Source organism: Bactrocera neohumeralis, chromosome 2, assembly GCF_024586455.1.
Source record: "Bactrocera neohumeralis isolate Rockhampton chromosome 2, APGP_CSIRO_Bneo_wtdbg2-racon-allhic-juicebox.fasta_v2, whole genome shotgun sequence".
Taxonomy (NCBI): Eukaryota; Metazoa; Arthropoda; class Insecta; order Diptera; family Tephritidae; genus Bactrocera; species Bactrocera neohumeralis.
The window spans coordinates 66,565,376-66,590,517 of NC_065919.1; the positions used below are offsets into that span (position 1 = coordinate 66,565,376).

General features: G+C 34.2%; 5 protein-coding genes across 6 annotated transcripts in view; 3 read left to right on the forward strand and 2 right to left on the reverse strand.

Moving 5' to 3' along the window:
* LOC126766487 (dedicator of cytokinesis protein 3) overlaps positions 1-8,347 on the forward strand; it is a 97,285-nt gene extending 88,938 nt beyond the window's left edge. For both annotated transcript variants that reach the window (XM_050484264.1, XM_050484268.1), the window contains 2 exons: positions 32-268; positions 357-8,347. In XM_050484264.1, coding sequence (XP_050340221.1) covers positions 32-268; positions 357-2,129 — 2,010 coding nt within the window. In that variant the 3' untranslated portion in view covers positions 2,130-8,347. The remainder of the gene's footprint in view (positions 1-31; positions 269-356) is intronic.
* A 2,287-nt stretch (positions 8,348-10,634) lies between these two features.
* LOC126766708 (replication protein A 70 kDa DNA-binding subunit) lies at positions 10,635-13,220 on the reverse strand. Its single transcript, XM_050484440.1, has 8 exons — positions 13,014-13,220; positions 12,682-12,923; positions 11,983-12,629; positions 11,814-11,926; positions 11,535-11,761; positions 11,209-11,470; positions 10,947-11,141; positions 10,635-10,879 (listed from the first exon to the last, which is right to left on the reverse strand). The coding sequence occupies exons 1-8, from the start codon at positions 13,050-13,052 to the stop codon at positions 10,766-10,768; spliced, it is 1,839 nt and encodes a 612-aa protein (XP_050340397.1). The 5' UTR covers positions 13,053-13,220; the 3' UTR covers positions 10,635-10,765.
* Positions 13,221-13,797: 577 nt separating this feature from the next.
* Positions 13,798-15,014, forward strand: LOC126766897 (pre-mRNA-splicing factor ISY1 homolog). The gene is made up of 4 exons (XM_050484572.1): positions 13,798-13,908; positions 13,966-13,988; positions 14,051-14,211; positions 14,277-15,014. The coding sequence occupies exons 1-4, from the start codon at positions 13,906-13,908 to the stop codon at positions 14,921-14,923; spliced, it is 834 nt and encodes a 277-aa protein (XP_050340529.1). The 5' UTR covers positions 13,798-13,905; the 3' UTR covers positions 14,924-15,014.
* A 309-nt stretch (positions 15,015-15,323) lies between these two features.
* Positions 15,324-18,626, forward strand: LOC126766926 (ADP-ribosylation factor-like protein 8). The gene is made up of 4 exons (XM_050484589.1): positions 15,324-15,595; positions 16,688-16,842; positions 16,912-17,073; positions 17,131-18,626. Exons 1-4 carry the CDS (start codon positions 15,473-15,475, stop codon positions 17,249-17,251), a joined length of 561 nt encoding a protein of 186 aa, XP_050340546.1. The 5' UTR covers positions 15,324-15,472; the 3' UTR covers positions 17,252-18,626.
* Positions 18,627-20,307: 1,681 nt separating this feature from the next.
* LOC126766788 (uncharacterized) lies at positions 20,308-22,005 on the reverse strand. Its single transcript, XM_050484501.1, has 2 exons — positions 21,726-22,005; positions 20,308-21,658 (listed from the first exon to the last, which is right to left on the reverse strand). Exons 1-2 carry the CDS (start codon positions 21,891-21,893, stop codon positions 20,582-20,584), a joined length of 1,245 nt encoding a protein of 414 aa, XP_050340458.1. The 5' UTR covers positions 21,894-22,005; the 3' UTR covers positions 20,308-20,581.
* Positions 22,006-25,142: the final 3,137 nt, after the last annotated feature.

Here is a 25,142-nt window from a genome sequence, read left to right on the forward strand (position 1 = left end):
CAAAAACTAATAATTTATATTAAAATTACAGAATAAACAGTTTGTATATCGCGGCTTGGAGTACGAACGCATTGGTGCTTTCACACAACGCTTGCAAACCGAATTTCCCACAGCGCAAATTTTAACCAACAACAGTCCACCGGACAACTCGATACTCACTGCACCCGAACAGTATATACAGATTAGTAATGTGCGACCGGTTGGCGATGCGCAAGCGTTGAAGACGGCAATGGTGCCGGTGCCGGAGAAAATTGCTAGATTCTATGAAGTGAGTATATTTAACTTTCCTATGAACTGAGCATTAACTTTTATTCTCAGTTGCATATAAACCCGTTATTTAACATTATCCTTTCAAGGTCAACGACGTCACGCGCTTCATCTACGATCGCCCCATCTACAAAGGTCCGATTGATAAGGATAACGAATTCAAATCACTTTGGATCGAACGAACGAAACTCGAAATATCCAATCCGCTGCCGGGCATATTACGTTGGTTCGAAGTGAAACACAAGTCAGTGCACGAAATCACACCCGTCGAATTCGCCTGCGAGACAATGAACAATGTTGGCAAAGAATTATGGGATCTGATAGTACAGTACCGCAGCGAACCAAAACGCAATATAAATCCGTTCTCAATGCGTTTGCAGGGCATTATCGATGCCAATGTAATGGGCGGCATAAGCAAATATCAAGAGGCATTCTTCTCCGAACAGTTCCTCAAATCGCCACAAGGTCACGGCCAACAAGCGAATGTGCAAAAATTGAAAGCACTTATATTGGAGCAAATACAAGTGCTGGAGCAAGCCTTAGAGCTGCACGGCACACTGGCGCCATCGGGCGTACAACCGCTACACAATCGTTTGCTCGAACGCTTCTCACAGCTAAAGCAAAGCTTATCGGGACTCGGTCGTTTGAAGCGACAACATTCGGAGAGTATAGTTAATACACCACTGCCACCACTACCAACGGAGAATCGCACTATGAGCCTGGGTAATCCCAATACAAATGCTGGATCTTCAAATTATTATGGTGTGTACGAGCATGATGATATATATACGCGACCGGGTGACACGCTGCGCCCAGTTGAAACTGCAAACACATTGCTTATAAATAATTCATACCAAATGCTGAGCAATGAGAGTATGAGCACAGTAGAGATTACGCGTGACAAAGTGCCACCGGTGCCGAATCGACCGCGTTCGCAGAATTTCATGGGCAGCATGGATGGGCCAGAGGTGCCGCCCAAACGTAATACGAATCAGCCCGGTTCACCAAGCGCGCCACCGCTACCGCCGCGTGGCATAACACCCGACAAACGCGCCTCAAATCCGATTGCAATAAATGATTTCACGAGTAGCCAATACCCGTCGGCTGGCTCCATGCCACGTCGCCCACTATCGGCACACCATCAACAACAACAGCAGCAGCAGCAACAGCAACAGCATGAGCACGGTCAAAAGTATGCTGTGGTGGATATTAGTTTTGACGATCCCGAAGCCGATCAACCACCACACTCGCTAACGAGCGTCGGCGAGACACAACAACTGAATGTGGTCGGTTATGGGCCAAATGATTTTCGTGATTCCGGCATCTCAACGACAAGTTCACACGAGCTGAACAACTTGAATAATCTAAGCGAAGAGTCATCGAGCAATTCCCAAAGCACCGTGCATCACCGCGATCACTGTCGCATGGCGTCGAATGGCAGTCTCGACAGCGCGTACACAATCAACGCAACACTCAATATAAATCAACGTGAAAACTCCGCGAATTCCTTTGATATCGAAGATCTGCCAATGCCGCCACCACCACCCATACCACCCAAGTCTTTGAATATTACGCAGAACACGACGGATTCATCTTCGCTCGACGAGCAGCATTCGCCATTGCCCAAAGCAAGCCAAAATCAAAATCATACCACAAGTAACAATCATGCACACGCACATCTACCACCACATCCACATCATTTGCAGCCAAATTGCAATCATAATCATAGCAATACGAATCGCCAGACGAACGGCATCAACAACACGCACAACGACGGTTATACAACACCAAAAACGCATGACGGCGGCGGCGTTGATAGTGCCACCGCCAAGGAAACGCACAATGATGGCGGCACTTTTTGAGTTGCAATATGTCGCTGCCATCAGCCGGTACTGAGACCCATTGCGCCACTACCGCCGCCCTCCGGCACAACGACTGAGACCGAAACTGAGACTTCATCGACAACAACAACAACACAAACGCCTTCACCAACACCACCACCGCCGCCACCGCTGCCCTTACTCCGCATACATAACACACACAACACCGCTACGAACGCCGGCCAAACCTTGCGCCGGCGCCCATTCAAAATCACAATACCAAGTGCCAGCACAAGCGCAAGCGCTGCTGCCAACACGGCCGCCACCTCATTATCGCTGCCCACAAGCACAAACCCATTGCATACATCATCATCATCATCACCATACATACATCAGCACTACCATCATTATAATAGCGTTCATTATTGTCATGACTGTCTCTCCTCACCCTCACCACCACCACCACCACCTCTACCAGCGACATCAGCATCAGTAGTTGCGGCTACCATAACCGAGCAGGCAGTGGTGCATGCTTCCTCGTCTATGTCCTCACTGGTGACACCGCCACCGTTGCCGCCATTATTACCGCTGCCAAAGCCATTGGCCCAAACCCAGGACGCGTCGTCTGCGCCTTTACTGGAGCATTGTTCCTGTGGCTTGACGTTCACCGTGGAACCGGAGCCTGTCTACGAGTTGTCGCCGCGTGCGGTACACTTTGAATCCCCCATACAGTCCACGATATACGGCAGCCAAAGTGTATATAGTAGTAGCAGTAATGTCTATGAGTACGAACAGTCGACAACGAACGATTCGAGCGAGGATTACGTGAGCAAAGTGCAAACTCAAACCACACACATTCATGCGCACTGTTGTCAGCATGCGCGCAACAATGCGCATGCGCAAACTGAATTCGTCTATGAACCGCGATGATGTTGTTGATGTTATTGGGGCGAAGTGCATGAAATGTTCATGATTTTATTGCAAATAGTATTGTAACTCAAATATTCTAACTCTTTATCGATAGCCAAACAAAATTACGCCAAATGGCATTTAGATATATACATACATACAAACAAACATATATGCAAATGAATTGGAATATACTAATCATATGTTGTAGGGCACTAAAGTGAAGCGCGCAACGTTTGCAGTTACTAGTTGCGAACGCGCAGACAACTTTTACTAATGTTGTATTTGTATTTTAGCAGTAACGTATGAATAACTTTAATTATAATTGCATTCGAATGTCGAGAATTTGTAAAATATATACATATGTACGTATCCTAAAGTCTTCTAAGTAAATACACACATACATACATAAGCATTGGAATTTTGAAAAATTAAAGTAGTTATTATGGAAAAATTATCCGATATTATTTTTTTCATCGTCTTTAACCTCAAATAATAACTCATAGTTAGCTTAGTTAGGTACACATATACACATAATATAGCAACAACATTTAATAAAATAACTTTTGTGGCGGCAGAAAACATTCCCACGATAGTTTTGAGAAATGCTTTCGACAGTCTGATCCACGTGGCCGGCAGGGACCCTGGCTTTTTCTAACCAAGTGCTTTCAGGAAGACCGGGAACAAAATTTGAAACTCAACGCACAAGCGAGGTAGCTCTTGCAATCCGAGGACTGTCAGCACAGCTGTGTGTGTACTCATTAGTTTTGAGAACCTTGTGCTTTGTCCGACGTTAGTCCGGGTCGATGTCGTTACGCAAATCTTATCTCTTATGGACACGCTGAACTCATTAGCAGTTTACTCGTGTCAAGTGCAATACAAAGTTTAAAAAAGTAGCATTTAACAAAACTGTTATGCTCTGTAGCAACATGTTGCAAGTGTATAAAAACTACACAAATAGTAGTAATAAATTCTCGAATACTAAGTAGTACCAAATAATGCTGGGGACTTCTTTTAAATTATTTTTACGATCATTTTGTAATATTATTTAAGGTTTTGATATTTTTTCATTCATTTAAATTAGTAAATAAGAAGATTTTACAAATTATGTGCATAAATTATGTAAGGTTAGGTTTATCTAGTACCCAATAACGATTTCATTTACCCAAATACAATAGTTAAACGAAACATTAAGACAATTGTCCGCCAGACTTTAAGAAATAGCATAGATTTCAGATTTCAAGCAATAGCAATTATTGGTGAATTATTTTTTCTCAAAAGAATAGTTAATATTATTACGGCCTGCAATCGATTATGAGTTTTTAATATTATTTGGGTTATTTGTTTTGTTTTTTTGTTGCAATAGTTCCGCATTTATTCCATATTCTTTATTACAAAATAAATGTTAAAAAATTAAATATTCTAGAAAATTTTTAACAGACAGCCCGACAGAACTTTGAAAGTTTTAATTAACAATTGAAGCAGTACTGTTAAATTTAGGGTTGCGAATTTTTGATTTCGAAAAATTTTTCTTAAATGTTAGTTTTTCAATTTTCGCTTCTGATTTTGGGGAATTAAAGTTAAATATTCAACTTTTAATGCTAATTTTTCCAGGATGTTTAAATTTGAAAATTTAATGCTTTCGATTTAATAGAAAAATTGAAAGTTTCGGTTTTTAATTCAATAATAAAAAATGATAATTGAAGCCCAGAATATTTGGGATAAAAATTGAAAAATTTTTCAATTAAAAGAACGGAGTAACAACTTAAAAATAATGATTTTTCAAATTAAAAGCTGGCGTGAAAAGCGTTAAAAAGGCAGTATTTACATATTTCTAACTGAAGCATTATAATTAAAAGCAAATAAAGCAAGCAGAGCAAAACTATCTTGTTATTTAATACAAATTAGCTTTTCTTTTCACAATTTAAACAAAATGATAGGACACGAAGTATGCAAGTGCGATAAATTTAAATTCTAAAACCATTTTTTTTGTTGAACTTTAAAGCTTTGGATTGATTTTTTTTTCTATTTTCAATCCAGATTTGGGATTAAAAATGTTAATTTGAGATGCAATTTTTTTATTTTTAATTCTAGTATTCGAAATTGATTTTTTTTTCAATCAGTGTTTGGGATTAAAAATAAATGCGGATTTTATTGGTAAATTTTTTTTTTAATTTTATATTCCAATATTACAGATTGATTTGTTTTTCAACATTTAAAAATAATTTTAATTTTTTAATTAAGATTTTCATAATTGCATAATAAAAAAAAATTATTCAAAAGTTAATTTAATAATTTTTTAGTCATAATTCTAAGGGCAAAGTGCAAAATGGAGAAAGTGATACATTTAATTTCACAGAATAGTTTTTTCTTTGCATAGTCAGTCAAACATTTGTAAATGAATATACTTGTAAATCATATAAACAAGGTTTGGTTTTAAAACGTACTAATGTCATAGAAAAAAAATATCAAATGACAAATGATACTTTTGTTATTATTTTTTTTTTATTGGTTGAGTTGAAGAGGAATATTTGATTAACTTTTATTTAGAAACATCTTATCATTTTTTTTGTTGTCATAGCGACCCATCCTTGTTATGGATTAGATAAGTTTTCATCGAGTTCAACCAACGAAAGGCTCAGGAAACGTGTTGTTTCGGACCATAGAGAGAGAGGTATCAGATGTGTAGGGTTAACAGGGCACATAAAGAGGTGGTTAGTGTCATACAGGGACTTGTTGCACGCATCTTATCATTATTTGCATTCGATACCAATACAAAATCACATTTTCAAAATTATTTATTTATTAAGCGTGGAAAGTTTTTTAACAGCCTCTAAGAAATTTGAAAAAAAAGATCCTTGTTGTTTTATATTTTGATAGTTTATACCTTAAAGCCATAGCAAGCCAAAATTTCAAAACGATATCTCAAATAGTTTTTGAGTTACAGCCATTTAAAGAGTAGCCGCTCAGCTCTAGTCTCAGTAACTACAGTTATTTGTTTCCAAACAACATTTTTCCAATTTACTGCAGTGATAACTCGAATACAAATGATTCAAAACTCATGCTATTTTTGCCTGTATTGCATGTAATTCTACATACAATGACCTCTTGGTTTTTAAATCTTATCAAAAATTGAATTTTGGCAAGCCAAAAACTACCAAAATTTGGGGTAAAACTCATTTTTTAAAGTTGCCATTTTGTCAATTTTGGACCTTTTTTTTAGGTCATTGAACATAGACTAGCTTCTAGTTTAACGAGAATTTTTTATTTTGAAGTTTCATCCACGGAGAAAGGCGGAGTAAAAAATGTTTTTTTTTTTCAAAATTGACACAGTGTACAAATATACCCTGAAAATTTCAAAACCAACGTTATAGTATTTTTTTTTTTAATTTTCTAAAATCGGCTGTCACCCATTTACATATTTTGACAGAAGTCGTTCCCATACTCGTAATGGTTGTAAAAAAAGTGAATATAACAACTGTCAGAAGTTATCAGTTTTAGTGCGAGGGTTTATGTTTTATGTACTATGTATTTTCGTAATAAACATTTTTTACAAGTAACCCACGGAATTGTTTATAGAAAATAATTGTATTTATTTTGTCAACAAAATATTGGAAAACGAATTTTTGAAAAGAGGTTAGGTTTGTCTTGCTCATATTGAGTCTGCTGGAAATATACTCATTGAGACACATAGCGGTTGTTGTTGTTGTAGCGTTATAATTTTTGCTAAGTAAGTGGTGTGAGGAATCCATAGGCGGACGAAATGAGAAATTAATGCAAATTATTAACATATTTATTGTAAATTATCAAAAAAATATACTCAGCTTCAATAATAATATAAAACAATAAGTTACTAACTGCACTAACGGTAAATGAGAAAATTTAAAATGTACAAAAAAAAAACACGCAAACACAAAGCAGCGCTGAGCAGGAAAATTTAAACTTATTTTGAAAAACAAAATAATATTCAAAAACTGAAATCCCCAACAAACAAAAAACCCTCAACGAATATTGAAATTGATAAACGAAATATTTTACTTATGATATTGCATTTTATAAAAACAAAAAACACAAAATTACATAAATATGTACACACAAACACACAAAGAGTAACTAATCGAAGCGAAATAAATACTAACTGCCATAGAATTGCGAAAAGCGAATTGAATTCACTACTAAATACATATATACATGAGTACATATGTACATACTTCCAATTGTTCTACATGGTTACATGCAATTATAAAACTAGCCTGATGATATCAATGTGCATTGTGACAACAAACGAAAAAATAAACAGAAAACTTACATACATACATATACACTTGTGCATAAATGTTGAAAATCAAAGTTGTGAGTAAAGCAAATTATTGCGGTAACGAAATCAAAGTTCTTCTAACAATTAAGCAAAAACAACAAATCAAAAGAGAAACAAAACCAAAAGAAAATCAAAAAATAAAAATAAAAACACAAAAACAAAAGAAAATTAAAAAGGAAAACAAAAAACTTGCTAAAAAAAAACAAATTGAAACGTAATCAAAACACCAATCAACACATTTTATATAACCAATAATTAAGTCAATACATAAATATATATAATATACTATAATTATTATATATAATTACAAACTTTTGAAAAATGACGATGGAATATTGTTAAATGGCGATGAGTGTCTCACTAAGCGATTGTGAGCGCATAATATAAATCACATGCGCATACATACAGACATACATGCAAGTATATTTCGTCACCTGAAATGCAAAACAACGTATCATCCAAAAATTCGATTTTTTTATTGCTCACAATTCACCACATCATATATACATATTTGTAATATCGTAAAATTTCAAGCTTCCGCTCGCAGATATAACCAATACATAACCATTTTATAACCAAAACCCAAATTTTGTTTCAACATGAGTGGATTCTATTAAATCGTTTTTTCTTCGCCTAAAAACTCATTAAAAGTGATGTTTGCATTTTCAGTGACGATTTGTATTTACATAATGCATTTCTGTATATACGAGTACTCTTATGCTCATGTGCAAGTTATGCTCCGAAACTATTGTAATTGCAACAACTTTCAATTTTCCATAAATAAAATTGTTTGTGCACTTGGCAATTTGTAATTTAAACGGTATTACCAAAAATGTCTTAAGCAAAATTTATATATTTTTTTATGCAAATAAGTTTACAATACCCTTTTGCGGTTATCTTACTTGTTGTAATTTATATATTATTTACTGTTATAATTTTTTGATTGATATTTCTATATACGCCGACCGACTAGTCAGGAGTCTTCGCTAGAAAAAATAAATGCAAAAAGTTATTTATATGAGATCGTTTGTAATGATTTCTATTAATTTGAAAAAAATATATTTTTTTAAGTAAGCGTAAAACTGTATTATTATTTAATATATTTGTATGTATAACCACAAATTAAAATATAGTATAATCAAACGATGAAATTGTGTTTGTATGTTATGGGGGGTATAGTTGTACTTGGTGTGTTCAAAGAGTTCAAAGTGGAGTGACTTAATGTTCTTATTATTAATATAAGTTTGATTCATGCAACGTAATGAGTTAAACTCAGGGTTGCAAGTAATGCATTAAAAAAGTAATTTAAATAAAATTAGAAATAATTTTTTATTTTGTAATCCCAAATCTTAATAAAAAAATTTTTTAATTTCTAATCCCAAATACCAGATTAAAAAAAAAAAACAGTTATTTCCTGAACAACAACAACAGTTTTATTTCCCTCCAATTTATTTATTAATTTTATTTTTAATAAAAATTTTTGGGGTTTACTTATTTTTCTTATTATTCGTTCAGGAAATACAATTGTTGTTCAGAAAATAAATGTTTATTTTAAATAAATAAATTTTATTTTTAATCCGATTTTTGAGATACAATTTTTTTTAATTAAAGTAATTTCTAATCCCAAAAATAGGATTAAGAAAAATTATAATTAAAAATTTAAAAAGGAAAGTTTTTTGGGATTAAACATTTTTCAAAAATACAAATTTTTCAAATTTTTAATTACAAACAACTTCAAAATAAAAAATATATTTTCCCAAAAAAATAAAAAAAAAAATTCAAAAAAAAAATTGAATCCCAAAGATCGGATTGAAAAAGATTTAATCCCAAGTTTATGCATGTACAATGTATAATTAAAAAGAATAAAATAGTTTTTGGCATTAAATTTGTCTTGAATAAAATCTTTTCATAAATTTTCATTTCAAAAAATTAAATAAAAATAAATAAAAAAAATCAAAAAATTAAATAAATAAAATCCAAAAAATTAACCTAAAATACAAAATAAAAACCATATTTAATCCAAAAAACGGATTAAAAAAGTTTCAATTCAAAAATAAAATTAAAAAAACTCTTTAATCCCAAAAATCGAATTGAAACAAGTTTTAATCTCAATTAATACGTATAATTAAAGTAAAGAAAATCCGGGTTTTTTTAATTTTAATTCCAAGAAATTAAAAACTAAAATAAAAACAAATTAAAAAAAAAATTTTAGTACATAAAATCGAATTGAAAAAAGTTTTAGTCCAAGTATATGAATAATTAAAAAAAGAAAAACTTTTGGCTTAAATTGTTTTTTTTTTTTTTTTAATTTTGCATACTTTTTAAATCAATAAAATCGGATTACAAAATGTTTAATTCCAAGCTTAAAATTAAAAATTATAAAAGGAAATTTCTTGGGATTTACTTTTTTCGCATTTGCGTACTTTGTGTTCAACAATTTGGTTATCCTGTGAAGAGGAAAGCTAATTTGTATTAAATAACAAGACAGTTTGCTCTGTGTCTAGCTTTTAACTATAGTGCTTCAATTAGAAATATGCAAATCTTTGCTTTTTAATTTTGATTTTGGGATTAAATAGATTTGAAAGATTTGTCTGCTCTATTCTGTTGTTGATGTAGGGACATAATCATATTTAGGCGTGCCGAGTTGGTAGTTCTTGGTCTAATAGAAATTAGGGTTAGTTAACAGTAGTTTTGAGAGTACTTCTTTTCAAGCGACTGCAAGGCGTCGAGGATCTTCGCCCACTAACATTACCCCAATAGCTTTTCTGTCGCCAGTAGTCGGAAGCAATGGCCGCTCGTTCTTGCCTGCGTTGAAAACCAGAATCACCAACTACTATTCGACCTTTCTCTGATTTTTATATGAAACCTAACCTCTCCCGACTAAAATAAGATAATCCATTTTGCTAGTTGATTCGAGTTGGTCATAAGTCGTAAGTCAATACGTCAAAATATGAACGATTAATCAATAAAACGAAGGCAGTCGTTGTGACTTTTGTCAGTCAGTACTAAGAACGTCATAAACCCAAACTCTTCTTAAGTTTTGGTTTATGGCAGTGACAGAAAACATTATCGAAGTATTTTTGGAAGATTGCTAGTGAGCTTACAGTCCTTGGCAGGTTGAAAATCCGGGCAGTTAATTAAACCCTACTGTCATATGATACATGAACGAACGTGGTACTTATTATTATTACTTACCGATCCACACTGGGTTAGATCCTCTAAATAACAGCCCTTGATTGGAATATGTTGTTGTAACTGTAGAGAGATAGATAGATATGTTGTAACTGTAATCCCCCAACACTAATTATTTTTTGAACAAATCCATTTAGCTTAAATTTATTTTTGTATTGAAAAAGTGCTTTAAGAATTAAAAATAAGTTTGTATTAACATTTAACATGTACAGATAGAAATAAACATAAATAATATTCACGTAAACAATTCCAAGCTGAATTAATTTTTGTTAATGCCAGTTAACTCTTTAAGGTTGTTTATCAAATACTTATTGTATTCCTTGTAATCCAATGGTGCGACAGATTGAACTGTCAGCTTATTCCGTTGCATATCCTGAAAAATAAAAATAAAAAACAAAAAATAAGTAATGAAGAAAAACGAATAGCCGCGTTGTACTTACACCAAACTGTTCCACTTTGCTGCGCAATTTAAATATATACGAATTGAAGTTAATTGATGAGAGCACATCTTCACCTTCTGGGGGATTGTTTTCGAGTAAATCACCGATTTCCTGTGACGAACGCTTCAACAGTTGTTCAGCCACTTCGCTGAAGCAAGTAACCCAACGATTTGATGTCCAATCGCCAATGCTCATCTGACATGGCGAAACCAAAACATTTAGACAATGAAATATACAACACTAGCAAAATTAAGAAACTCACATTAATTAGTAGCCTGTATTTGAAGTTTGGGAAGACGGCATTACAACGCTCGCAACGATAATGTCCGTTATTCTCGTCGATAACCTTCTTGTTGCAATCCGCTTGCGGACATGCCTTGTAGAATGCATTCTGACATTTAACTATATGCACAACAGCTTTGCATTGGAAATAATCTGGCTTGTCACCAGAGCCCAAATTCCGGCTGCGTGCCTCGTGAAACGTTAACCACTCGGTGCTATAACCACCGCCAGCACCACCGGTTCTAAATTTTATAGGTTACACTATGTAATTAAAAAAAATTAAAGTAATTTTCACCAACAACAAACCTGGTGGAAATCATATTTGAAATGTGTTCACCGCCGCCGTTATCGAACCAGCCACGAAGCTTATGACCTTCCGGTATGTCTGGGTTTATTTTCATAACCGAGCCACTGCCCATGCTTATACTTTTACCGCCATTAAATTCAGTCACGCGTGCACCTTTAACTAAAATCACTGGTTGCACGTAGCCATCGAAGTTAACCGCATCTTCGCCCCATAATGTTAAATTCACCTAAAAATTAACAAGGTTACTTACATAACTATATTTTATTATTTCAGCTTACTGCAGCATTGCTGGAGTCAACCAGTGTCAGTTCACGTTTTTTGAATTCCTTATTGGTAGTGCGAGAGGTAAATGTTTGTAGTTCACCAACGTCTTTGCAAATACCAATCGTATCTGGAAAAAAAAATGTGAAGTGTATTTTATCAATAGTTTCGCACATTGCAACTTACCAACACTCGTACGCGCCTCTAGGTTCGCTAATTGAGATATAGGAACTAAATCGTATTTAATTTCCGGTATATCATTGTCGTCTTCCTCGCATTCTTGGATTTGAGTTTCACCAGTTAGTGTCATTTCATAGTCATTTTTCAACGTGGTAAACTGTTTGTTAGCAGGCTTCAGTTGGCATTTCGATATATAGTAAACGCGGTCAACTTCAATTATATCATAATATTTCTCAGCTTGTTCACGGAACGCGGTTGCGCGTATCTCTCCAGATTCATCCATTAAATCCATGCTAAAAAGTTTACCTTCGCCCTTTGCATTACTCCAGGTGCGCATTGGACCTTTTGCCGTAACACGCGCCTTAATAACCCATTTATTCTGGTATGGACTTAAGCTAGAGATAGGATGAGTAAGACCCGCGGTTAATGATTGGTTTAGAGTGTTGTTATTATTGTTGTTGTAAAGAGATGGCTTGGTATCAGCTTTCTTTGCAGCACTTGTTGCCGTAGGTTTCGTAGCAGCATTACTGTTGTTTGCACTCGCTTTACTTTGTGCTGCGGCTTCTTCGGTATACGAGACTGGTGTACCTATCTTTTTACCAACTTCAGTCCCCGGATTCAATACACTCAATTCCAGTATTATGAGCACACGCCTAAAAAAATAATTTTTAAAATAAGGCTTAAGACACAAGTTGATACACATACTTTCCGGCATCTTTGCCGTTGACCACCGATGTTATATATTTGTCAACTCGCACTATTGTATATTCCGAGAGTTTGCCTTCCGCATGCAAATGATTGAGTTGAGTTGCTAACATGGAATAACTGTTGATAAATTTTCCATCTGAAATAAGTAGACGCAAACGATCGGTTTCGCCGCCGGTAATTTTCTTTGTTCCCAGAATTTGCAAAACAGGCTTTTCTACTTCCTCGCCTCGCATAATGCGCTAAAAAAAAGTTTAATAAAATTAAATACATTTGCAAATATGTATCAATGCATTTTCTTTTATTTCACAATGTTGGAAGAGAACTTTTACCTCTATAACGCCGGTGGATAAAGAAGCTATGCCTGTCATATTTTACTATATATTTTTTTAATTTAATGAACAAAAAGCTAACTTCAATTATTTTCAATTGTATTTTACTTTACGAAAAATTTCTCAAATATACGTAGTCTTACACGAATTTACAATGTTTTTTGCAACCTCAGTACAAATATTCGCAGACGCTGTCAATCGATTTTAAAACAGGCGGGAATATGCACCCAGTATTCACTATAGAATGTACTAAAAGTAATGAAATGTGCGCATTAAGGAGATTTGCGCTGATCATACTTAAATAAACATCATCAAACTAAATTTGTGAAAATGTGAGTACAAAATATAAAAACTACATTAATTCTTAAACAACTTTATATTTTTTTGTAATTTAAATATATAAAACTTGTTTCTGTTACCTTGTAAGAATAGGGTCACATATTAAGTTAAACAGTTGTTTTAGTTAATCAGTGGGAAATAATTTGATAGATTACATTGGTCCCGCTTAGTGAAAACTAAATAATCGGAGAAATGTTTTTTTCTCCTACAATAAAAGAACTTTTCCCATTTCATGGAACTTGGTTAGGGTCGTTTCCTCAATGCCTGTTTAACAACAATTTGTCAGTTAAGTTCAGTTAACTTAATCAAGACTCCTTCTTTTGGTGAAAAACCATTTTTTTAACCAGAACTTAACTGACAGATTGCTGCTAACCAGACATTAAGAAAACGTATCTATTCTATTTATTCACATGCTTCATGCTGAACCATATGTTTAAATCTATCGTGACCGGCGGTAAATTCTGTGGATAAGAAGAAGGTAATATTTACCGAAAACAAAAGTAAATTTTTATACGATTAGAAATCTGTTGGCTGTTTTTTATAAATCGTAGAAATGGTAATTATTAATAATGATTTTATTGAATTATAATATTAATAAATTTTTACATTCCAGGCACGTAATGCTGAGAAAGCAATGTAAGTAATTTTCACTTTTAGCATGTATGTAAAAATATATTGGTCGTCTGTTCCGTTTTTAGGACCACATTGGCGCGTTGGCGCGCAGCTAAGGAAGCCGAATCTGGAGAAAAAGATAGACGACCGTACCTAGCTTCAGAGTGCACTAGTTTACCAAAATGTGAAAAATATCGCCTAGAGATCATTCGCGAAATATCTAAGAAGGTAGCCCAAATACAAAATGGTAAGTCATTGTTTGTAATTAGTTAAAGTAAATGCTAAAGCAATTTTTACGTTTTCAAATTTTAGCCGGTTTGGGAGAATTTCGGATACGAGATTTAAATGATGAAATAAATAAGCTACTGCGTGAAAAGCGACATTGGGAAAACCAAATTTCTGCTTTAGGTGGTCCTCATTATCGCCGTTATGGACCAAAGATGTTTGATGCGGAAGGACGTGAAGTTCCAGGAAATCGCGGTTATAAATATTTTGGTGCTGCTAAAGATCTACCCGGAGTGCGTGAACTCTTTGAACAAGAACCACCAGCACCACAGCGTAAAACACGTGCTGAGTTGATGAGAGATATAGATGCGGAATATTATGGTTATAGAGATGATGATGACGGAACTTTAATTCCGATGGAAGAGCGCATTGAACGTATAGCGATACAAAAAGCTCTTCAAGAATGGAAAGAGAAAATGGCACGGGATGGTCATGTTGATGAAGAAGAAGAAGAGGAAATATATGGTTCATTAAAGACGCCTGCTGATGACAACGACGATGATGCTGATGCACGTAAAACAGTATCAAATACTGAAGTGGGTAATGATCCTTTGGAAATGTTGGCACCGCGATTCACCGCACATGTTCCTGTTCCAACGCAAAAAGATATTGAGGAAGCATTGTTGAAGAAACGAAAACAAGAACTGCTGGAAAAATATGTGGGCAGTGAATAAAGAAATAGTATGTGTAATAGCGTCTTATTACTTGAAAAGTAGTTATAGGAGTAATCTTATATTTTTATTAATGATTAAATAGTAAAATATATTTTATGCTTGAAGATTCTATTTTGAACAAAAGTCGATAAAGATTCAGTTAGGTTCCACTTCATGTGCTTAAAACCTATCCTATAGCTGCTTAGTTAAGCTTGTTTTGTTAAGATTTGGATAAGTAAAATTTATTTGCTTTCGAATATTCATTTGCTACACAAATATAACATGATCAGAACCACTAAACAAATTATAAAAAATAAAACTTTTGTTTTGTGGATCCCCGTTGTTTTTCCCTTTTTTTAAAAGTTGGCATTACTTTTTGGTAAATGTCATCGTTGTCAAACACGAAAATTCTTCTTCTTCTCCTCAAGTAAACAGCGCAGTAGAAGAAGAAAGGAAAAATTTGTCATTTCGCATTTGGTGTAAAGGAAAAAGTGTAATAGTGAAAAAAGGCTGCGACAAAGCAATTAATAGTGAAAATTTATATAAATTTATACGAAAACCGTGATCAATATGTTAGCGTTAATTAACAGAATACTGGATTGGTTTAAGAGCATTTTCTGGAAAGAAGAAATGGAACTGACGCTAGTTGGATTACAATATTCAGGCAAAACAACGTTCGTGAATGTTATTGCAGTGAGTATTTTGCGATAGTGCGTGTGCGAAATCATTTTCCAAACACCCACCCGTAATTCTAAACGATTAAGTATTCGTTAATGCCCACACAAATAATGTGCGTTTATAGTGACACCCTAAGGCAATCCCATTTTTCTTTTCGGTGTGCGAAAAAAGATCCCTTATGACCAGCAACTAACGCCACTCCCCACCGAAATTTTTTCATTAAATATGCGTCTACTGCTCTCTATAGTATTTGCTGTTGCTTTGCGTCACTGCCCCCATAACAATCGTTATATACTTTGCAGCTATCAAACTACAAACATTCGAGCTATTGTTCTGTGATTTGTTTATATGTTTTTATTGTAATTCACACTTGTACTAATTATGACTGGAGATTAGCTTACTTTTGGCTTCTGCAAAACAGACAATGTGAAGCTAACGAAAATATAGATATGAAAGACGATTTTAATAGAAATCAATAAACTGTCATCTGATCGCACATGACTTCGGGCCCCCTCTGCACTAAGACACAATTGGTTTCTTAGCACGCACTTTTATTTGTACGGCTAAATTATATTTAATACACATATGTATGCAAACAAAAAAGATACTGAAAAGAGCTATCAATTCGTCCACATATTAAATAGTATGCAGGAAATCAAATTAAACATTACATTGGAATACATATATGTACATTTGTATATATACATTTTGTTGATATAGGATTTGCTTTGTAATGTAATAACTTGTACGGTACAAAAGCTTACAAACAATAAAGTTTATTCCCTTCTTAGTTTTATCAAGCGATTGGGGTAATAAACTTTTAAGTTTGCCAATGACTCATATAGTGTTGTTGCATTTGTTGGTGATAACATAATGCAGTAAATATAATCCATTGTGTATATGTAGACCTGTTTGTATTTAAATACTGATTGCACTGTTGATCTCAATTACCTACTTACAATATTGAAAATATTAATACCATATATGCATGATTGTACATACATACATATATATACATATGTATACTTACATATTGAAACTATTGTTGTTGTTGCTTTTAGTTATACAAATATGTCGTTTTATAATGTTTAATATTTTTCTTTGCAGTCTGGACAATTTGCCGAGGATATGATACCGACTGTTGGTTTCAATATGCGTAAAATCACCAAAGGCAATGTTACTATTAAAGTTTGGGATATCGGCGGGCAACCAAGATTCAGATCGATGTGGGAGCGATATTGTCGCGGTGTAAATGCTATTGTGTAAATACTCTATTGATTGTGATTTGTGAAAATATTCTGATAACTGTAACAAATATTTAACAAACTTAGATATATGGTGGATGCAGCTGACTTGGATAAAATGGAGGCATCTAGAAATGAATTGCATTCATTGCTAGATAAACCGCAGCTAGCGGGTATACCTGTGTTGGTGCTAGGTAATAAACGTGATCTTCCAGGTGCACTTGATGAAACCGGCCTAATTGAGCGAATGTAAGCGTAATTTATAAATTTAAAACCTATTTACAAATAGATGTTTTAACTTTTCAGGAACCTAGCAAGTATACAAGACAGAGAAATTTGTTGTTACAGCATTTCATGCAAGGAAAAGGACAACATCGACATAACGCTGCAATGGTTGATCGCACACTCAAAAAGCCAAAGCCGTTAGAAAATTATGCCTATAGTTTACTAGTGCTGTTGCTGTAGAAAGCAAAATTTATGTGGCGTGAGCATAATTATAAGACAATGAAAATACAAATAAATAACAATTAACAATTAAAACGAACAACAACAAGAAAATGATAAAAACCGTAGAAACTGCAAAACAATTAGGCATTTTAATTAAACAAAAAATAAAACCAAAAAAACATTCATTGCTACACTTTGTATGAATCAAATGAGATAAATGTATGCAGGTGTGATTACGCATGTTGATACACTAAATAGATAAACAATATATTCGTTTAAAGTGAATTGACAAAAATGAAATGTCAAAATTACGACTAAAGAAAACCATAATTTAGCTAAAAATACATTTCCAATCGTGCATTTGTGATTACGAACTACATCTTGAAAGCTTTATTCGAACAAGTTAAATTTATTTCGAAATTGGAAAAAGAAAAGTGTGGTAAAAAGTGGTTTTTGCACGTTTAGCTCATTTAGTACAAAAAAATTCAAATTCAACAGTAAAACAAATTTGTAAAATGCATCACAACAATATTATTGAATATGCACTGACCTGTATGTATGTCAAACTTTTAGTTTAAAACTCATTTGTCCACTTTCAATGTCTCAATTCTTAAGTTTAGTCAAATCTAAACAGGAATAGTTTTCTAGCGCTCGGTGTGATTACAAAATATTATATATATAACTATATTATTTACATTTAAATGCTATATTTAGAAATTTCATTTATATTTACATATGTATGTATATTTTTAATTCGAATTTGTAGGCTACATTTTCTCTTATGAAAGTTCGCTAAGAACCTACCTTGTTGAGTACGCGTCTATATTGTTTTTTGATAACTATAATAAGCGCAAACTGGTGGTTAATAAAATAATTTTAACAAATGAAAATAAGCCAACTATAAACGCAAGACACTGAACGAAGTGCATTACTACACGTTTGATATCGAAATGTGAAACACAATTATTAAGCATTGTTTATTGTATGTATTTAATCGAGTTATAAAAGGAAAACACAAAAAGATAACGCATGAAAACCTTTCTCATGTAAAATAAATATTTTCGTCTTTTCTTATTTAGCATATGTATGTGTGTTTGTGCGTGTGTACACTGTTTTGTAAAAAGTGTGCACATGTTGTTGCCACACACGTTGAATTGGTTTAAATGATTTATTCATCAACATTTCCTAAATTTACACAAGGACTCATAGCATAGTGTTTAAAACATGGAAAGTTCTCAAAAGATAGTAATGCTTAGTAATAACAAAATAACAAAAAAGGTAAATAAAAGTGTAAACAAAACGATTATATATGAACAATTCTAAGTAAAATAAATAACTTTAAATAAAAACCACAATTGAGTTTTCTCCATTTAATAAAACAAAAATAACGATTATTTACTAACTTTGTGAAAAAGAAATATTTCTAATCACGGGTGTCAGGGATAATTTGTATTTTCTGAGTAGTGTATATTAATCTTGCCCCGAAGTTTGTAATCCACAGAAGGAAACACGTCGGGAACCCCATTACATATGTATATAGACAGAAGGAAACACGTCGGGGACCCTATAAAATATAAACATAAACGATCAGCATGACGAGTTGAGTTGATATAGCCATATCCGTCTGTCTGTATATATGCAAATGAATCCCTCAGTTTATGAGATATTGATCTGAAATTTTGCACAAGTGCTTTTCTTCTGAAAAAGCTGGTTATTTATCGGAACTGCTGATATTGGATCACTATAGCATAATATTGAATAATTTCAGTTGAATATTAATTTGTTCTAACGCGTTGGATATTCTCGTTGATTTATTAGCTTTCCACTTGTCTTTTGCTGGTTTTTATAAGAATGTATTATAATGTAAAATTTGTAAAGGTAGGCAATTGGCATTTGACCTCTTCGTGAAACGATGTGCTGCATTATAATTAGACAGTCATACATATCAAGTAATTGAATAAAACTTAGTTGAAGTAATAAATATTTAATTTTAAAATTCGAAAATAAATCCAAAAAGTCAAGTGAAAATTTTAAGCCGATCAGTCCAGCCGTCTCAAAGAAATTTTCCTCACCGACTCTGAAAACAGCATTTCCGGAAAAACGCGTTTAAAGTGTTCACAAATATTTCCGAAACCATTTGTCGCATCAACTTATAATTTTCGAATAATATTTTCAAACATTCGATATATAAGCAAGAACAAGAAAAAAATTATTTTTTGAAATTTACAAGTATTTCTTAAGCTTATATAAAAAAATGTAAACCTCATGACAGTGAATGCAAATACATACATAAGTATGCTTTGTGAGTCACTTCTACGCCACCCATATAGCCAAGGCCTGCTAATATGAGTAAATTCAGGAAGCCAACAACTTTTTGACACAAACTGAATAGCATTTACAATTTACAACAGCCTTGCCTACGACATGTCTTTAAATCACTAATTATTTATGCAGGTAGCAGTGTAGCCTCTGCCTGATTCCAAGAAATATTGAACTGCTTACACACTCACACAAATTGACTGGTGGCTGCTTTGTTCCTATGCAACGGGATGCGCTGGGCGATTTGTTTGTATGCATAACTTTGACTCAGCCAGTGAGCTCATAAATATTTTTCTAATGTTTAATGAAGGAATTTAGGTGTAAGGCATTTCCGTTCTGTGTTCGATTACCATAAATCTATGGATGTACATTTATTGCTTTTGAATTCTGCTACTTATTCCTTTTTAATGGGCAGTTTCAATTAATCTTTGTAACGTAGCGCGTGTCGTTTCTTCAAAACATTTATATGTGCACGTATAGTTTTGATAAATGTGCAGCATACACACTTGTTTAAATGCGATGAGCATACGCTAAGAGCTAATGAAGGATATCAACCTAGACTCATTGTCTGCTAGAAAGTATTTTCAATACGAAAAGCGGTAATTATTTTCTATTTTCCAATCTTCGTGATGGCTGCGATAAAAACAACGTTTAAATTTTAATTTATTAGATCTGAAAGGATCTACCCATCTTCTACTATGAAAATAAACATTAAAATAAATTCTTACTTTTTATTAGGTAAATGTGCAGAAAAAAGGTATGATTCAGTTACACCAAACTTTCATAATTGAACCACACATAAAAAAAACTTATAAAATATGCCATTTTAATTAAAATCTCAGCCTTAAAATTTATATTTGACAATAAGCTAGATAAGTGCAACATAAAAAAACATATACATATATGTAAAATTGTAAAAAATTATAATTGACAATTATAGTTTACTTTGCTGAAGTAATTAAATGAATTACTTAAACCTTTGAGTACAAAGCTAATTGGTCAATGAGTCGATGTGAATTTTGTTAGATATACTCTCATCGTTGTATTCCAAGCGCGATTTAATCATTTTATTTTTTTCCGTTATTCTTGAATGAAATTCATTGCTATTTTTGATGCAACTAAATGGTGTTCTCTTTATGCCATTTTCATTAGAGTCTTTTTGTTTTAATTTAAGTGATTTCATATTCTTAGGCCCATTTTCCGAATTTTCAGATGCTACACGTTGCGGCGATATTTGCAATTCTTTTGTAATACGGCGTGTGGGTAATGGAATTTTTTCATTAGCGCGTGTGCGGCGCATACGTTTATGTGTGATTTTTCTAAATAGTTGACCTTGTCGATCGGGTTTGCTTGCTTCCACGGCAGTCTTTTGATTATTTGAACTAGTTGAGCAAATACTATTATCACTCATGTCAAGCGAAAGTGTTGCTAATATGCTTTCTAACAGAACGCTTTCGGTAGTTTCATCGTCATCATCGTTGAACATTATAGGTGTTCGGTCAACACCAAATGTGGGCGAACGTGGATCAATCTCATCTTGTATAATTTTTGGTGTGCGTTGAAGTGAAACGGGCTTAGGTATTATAACATCTTCTTTTTCACTTAAAGACTTTTCTTTACAGGATTCTGAACATTCAACAACTTCTTCAATAGTGTCGATCTTTGTTTTTACTTCATAAGTAGTATTTTTAGGTGCAAAATCTATGCTATTACTAATTTTATCAATCGCATTAATGAATTCTTCTGCGGATACAATTTCTTCTGCATTTTTATTTGAAGGCAGTTCTATGCTAGGTTTCAATTTTAGGTCCTCCGATGTGATCGGTTGTGGTTGAGTGCCGGCAAATAAATCAGCAAATGTATCATCTAGGTTTAAAATTTTATCTTGCGAGTCGTCAAATGATATCGGCGTACGATTGAATTGGTAACCAGGTGAACGTGGATCGTTTAGGTTGTAGGAAAATCCTTTGAAGATTCTTTTACGCAGTTGTGCAACTGCACTCTCGGAATCACGATTCACTTCAACATTTTGTAAACCGACGGTGGTTTGATTTTTCGTCGAAAAAATCTATAAAAGAAGTGACGTATTTATTGTAATTACATATATTATTAACGGCTGGTTTAGCAATAATTACACTGATAGGTGTTCTGCACATATTTGGCGAACGTGGATCTTGTACATCGTTAATTTCCTCATATTCAAATGTATTTTCCATGACAATCGGCACACATGATGAACCAGTCGGAACTATAGGTGTCTCTGGCAAATAAGTGCCCTCAATTTTCGTTTGTTTAGCGCCCATGATCAATTTGTTTCTTTGTTGAATAAATTGGCTTTGCTTATTTACTGTTTGTTGCCGATGAAAGGAAAATTATGAAAATATAGCGCGACTTTTTCGTTTTTCAAATTATAATGGCGGTTGTTTTAAGGCGAAGTTGGCTGCATTTTGGCAAAGAACAGATGTTAAAATAAGGCTGCCTGATCGCTTGTACGTGACTAGTTTGCTTTTCTTTAGGTATACGTGTAACTGTATAACAGTTTATGTTCTACAAACATACATTTATATATACATTTATATATACATATGTATATAGTATTTATGTAGATGCTACAAGTTGCCTTAATATGTAAGTAAGGTATTATTACATACATATATAACAGAAATATTTTGAATAATAACAATTTACAGCGACAAAATATAGATAATTTTGCTAAAATCTCAAATAATTCCTTCAAATAAAAATACAAAAAAATATCATGTCAAATAGCATCAGAGTTTCGAATATTCATATAATAGTTCTTAAGGAGCATCAAACAGAGCAAGAGACAGTCATTTATCAATCATTCATATCAATCGTTTAAAAATTTTCAGGATATACATATGTACATACCTATTTTAAGGCTAACTAACCGATATTGTTAACCTAAAGGTATGAATATGGTACTCTAAAGAAATAGGTACAAGTCCCGGCGTGGGAACTGCCGGAACTCAACAATTTAAGGAGAGTAATTTTGGACAGCAAACTGATGTCGGAACTCAATGTGGAAAAGAGGCTGAAAATGCCAGTGGCGTCCTCTACGCATGTAAGAAGACACTAGGATGAACATGAGTTGTTGTTGTAGTTGTTTCAACGGTTTCTCAATCCCCGTTAGGATGGTAAGGGTTATCTATGTTGTCGTCTAGCGGGACGGCCAGGAAACGTGCTGTTTCGACGGGGTCGGACCAAAGGGAAAAGGGTGTTAGATGAGTAGGGTTGACAGGGCATGCAAAGAGGTGGTCAGCGTCATGCGGAGACTCGTTGCATGCAGGAAATACATTGGATATGTCGGCGTCTATTCTGGATAGGTAGGAGTTTAACCTGCTACAATATCCAGAACGAAGCTGCGCTAGGGTCATTCGCATTTCTCGCGGCAACTCGAGCCGTTCGTCTGCGATGGGTGGTGGTTTGACTCCAAGAACGCCATTCACGGGAAGGGAGTCGGTGAAGGTGTTGATAGCTCCACTGCGAATGGCGGTCAGTACCTGTTGGAAATCAGTTGCGTCCGAAATCCGGTCGGCGTACTGTACGATGTCGTCGACGTGGTCAAGGAAAGACCTGTTGATGCTCCTAGGAGGCGGTTCCGCTCCAAGCAGGTGGCTGCAAGGGTGATTTCTACGAAAACATCCCAGTAGGAACTGCTTAGGGTGCGGTCCACAAGGACATTATGAGAAATGAAGGAGCTGATGAGATTGCCAAAAGTGTCATCCGCTTGGCTACCAAAACTAGTACTGGAAATACGCTGCAAGTATTCGCTTAATAAAGGGTGTTTTTTAGACTTTGTTATAAAGATAAGAGTTCTTTCAAGTTCTTTTGCTTTGTTTGCATATTTCGCTTTTGATGTTAAATTTTTTAGGTTAGGTTGCGACAAAAATGGAAAAAGTGGCCAAATGGCGTGAGCCAGCATCCATTTGAAGAGCATGAATCCATACATTCTCACGTTCATAAGCATTAGCTGTTAATTAACACTAAGTAACCGTTATAAATCGGTGTCAAAATCAGCTTGGCAAAAATTAAAAAATATATAAATGAATTTTTTTTCAACCTAGGCCAGTAGGTAACGCCTTTTGACCTAAACAAGCTGTCCGTTAGTCATTATTTTGGCATATTTGTGTGTGTTTGCAGATACTACGATTACAACAAACAGCATTGCCGAACACAATGTCGGCGATAACCAAAAACTGGTATGCAAATTTTTTCACTTAAAAGTTTGTCCAACAAGCCGCCACATTTATTTGAATAAACTGCGCCCGGTCCGAGATCTCTTTGCTGTGGCGATGATTTTACGCAAACAAATTATAAAGAAATAAACATAAGAAAGCTTGAAGAGCGGCTAACGCAGCAGCGGTAATGACCAACAAGGCAAGGAAAAATTAAAAAAAAAATGAATAAAAAAAAATAAAAATAATAATAAAATAAAAAATAAAAAAAAAACAAAAATCCTAAAAAAGAAGCATTAAAAAGTCAGCTGTGTGTCTTGGCGCAAAGTCCGTAAGGGTGCAAGTCGTCCGGCTTATTAATATTCAAGCGTTTTTAAAGCGTGGTTAGCCAGAAATTTTGGCCATCTTCCAAGTGCGGCCGAAACGCCCAAAGAGCTTACTATCTACATATATACATACATATATATTACATATGTACATAGCATATGTATTTGCGACATGCGCATTGCTGGTTGTCTAAGCCTTGTTGGCGCTACCGTTCTTTTGAAGTTTGCGCAGCCGCCGCCGACAAAGCAGCGCTGACAAAATACGCTGGGTGCATGCGAAAACTTATTTAATTATAATTCTTTTTTGCATTTGCATTTCCATTGCAAATATTAGCGTAATGTCAAAGAAAAAGCCGAAATTTGGCGGAAGGCGCGTCGTCGTGCGTTGCGCATGCGCACACACGCGGCTGACCCAACAGCGCACCTTTAAATGTCACCGCCAGCTCAGCTCGCCTGTGTGTGTCTTTTCCACTATACACAAATATATTTTTTTTAAATTTTTTTTTCTGATTTTTTTATTTTTAATACTTATGCGTTAAGCTACTTTTTACATGTTGTGTACTTGTGCCGCATAAAAGCAAGCAATGAATCGCGCGCATATGGCACACCGTTTACACAACTCATTAACTAAGTGCTAGTAATTCTTCTCCTTTTTAATTTTGCATACCCACTTTTTTAGCGCTCAATGCTTCTTGTTGTGGCAGTTATGTTTTTGCCGAAAAGTTGTCTCATAAAAAAATTAGTATAAAGAAGTTACGTGATTGCCGGGTGTACGCGTACTTTATGTCGCTTTAATAAATAATTCTTTCTGGTTTTTAATTTTTTCCGCAGTTTTTTTTTGTTGCAGTTTGTACTTGCCTTGTGGCTTGTTCTATAAGCGAGTCTTTTGTGCGCTTGACTTCATTGTGTCCGATGGCTTTTGGCTTGTGTCTTAGCAGTGCCGTGAAATGTTCATAAATTTACTGGTACAATTGTGGTCACACTTTGAGATTTCTATCGCACAAATGTAGTTGTTTATTTTAATTGA

Coding starts and splice junctions, on each gene's coding strand:
- LOC126766708 (XM_050484440.1), bottom strand. CDS start 13,052: ATGACAGGCATAGCTTCTTTATCCACCGGCGTTATAGAG. Junction 11,471..11,534: donor TCAAATATGATTTCCACCAG/GTTTGTTGTTGG, acceptor TATAAAATTTAG/AACCGGTGGTGCTGGCGGTG. Junction 11,142..11,208: donor AATACAGGCTACTAATTAAT/GTGAGTTTCTTA, acceptor TCGCCATGTCAG/ATGAGCATTGGCGATTGGAC.
- LOC126766897 (XM_050484572.1), top strand. Junction 13,989..14,050: donor CGTAATGCTGAGAAAGCAAT/GTAAGTAATTTT, acceptor TTCCGTTTTTAG/GACCACATTGGCGCGTTGGC. Junction 14,212..14,276: donor GGTAGCCCAAATACAAAATG/GTAAGTCATTGT, acceptor TTCAAATTTTAG/CCGGTTTGGGAGAATTTCGG.
- LOC126766926 (XM_050484589.1), top strand. CDS start 15,473: ATGTTAGCGTTAATTAACAGAATACTGGATTGGTTTAAGAGCATTTTC. Junction 15,596..16,687: donor CGTTCGTGAATGTTATTGCA/GTGAGTATTTTG, acceptor TTTTCTTTGCAG/TCTGGACAATTTGCCGAGGA. Junction 17,074..17,130: donor ACCGGCCTAATTGAGCGAAT/GTAAGCGTAATT, acceptor TTAACTTTTCAG/GAACCTAGCAAGTATACAAG.
- LOC126766788 (XM_050484501.1), bottom strand. CDS start 21,893: ATGGGCGCTAAACAAACGAAAATTGAGGGCACTTATTTGCCAGAGACA. Junction 21,659..21,725: donor TGTGCAGAACACCTATCAGT/GTAATTATTGCT, acceptor CTTCTTTTATAG/ATTTTTTCGACGAAAAATCA.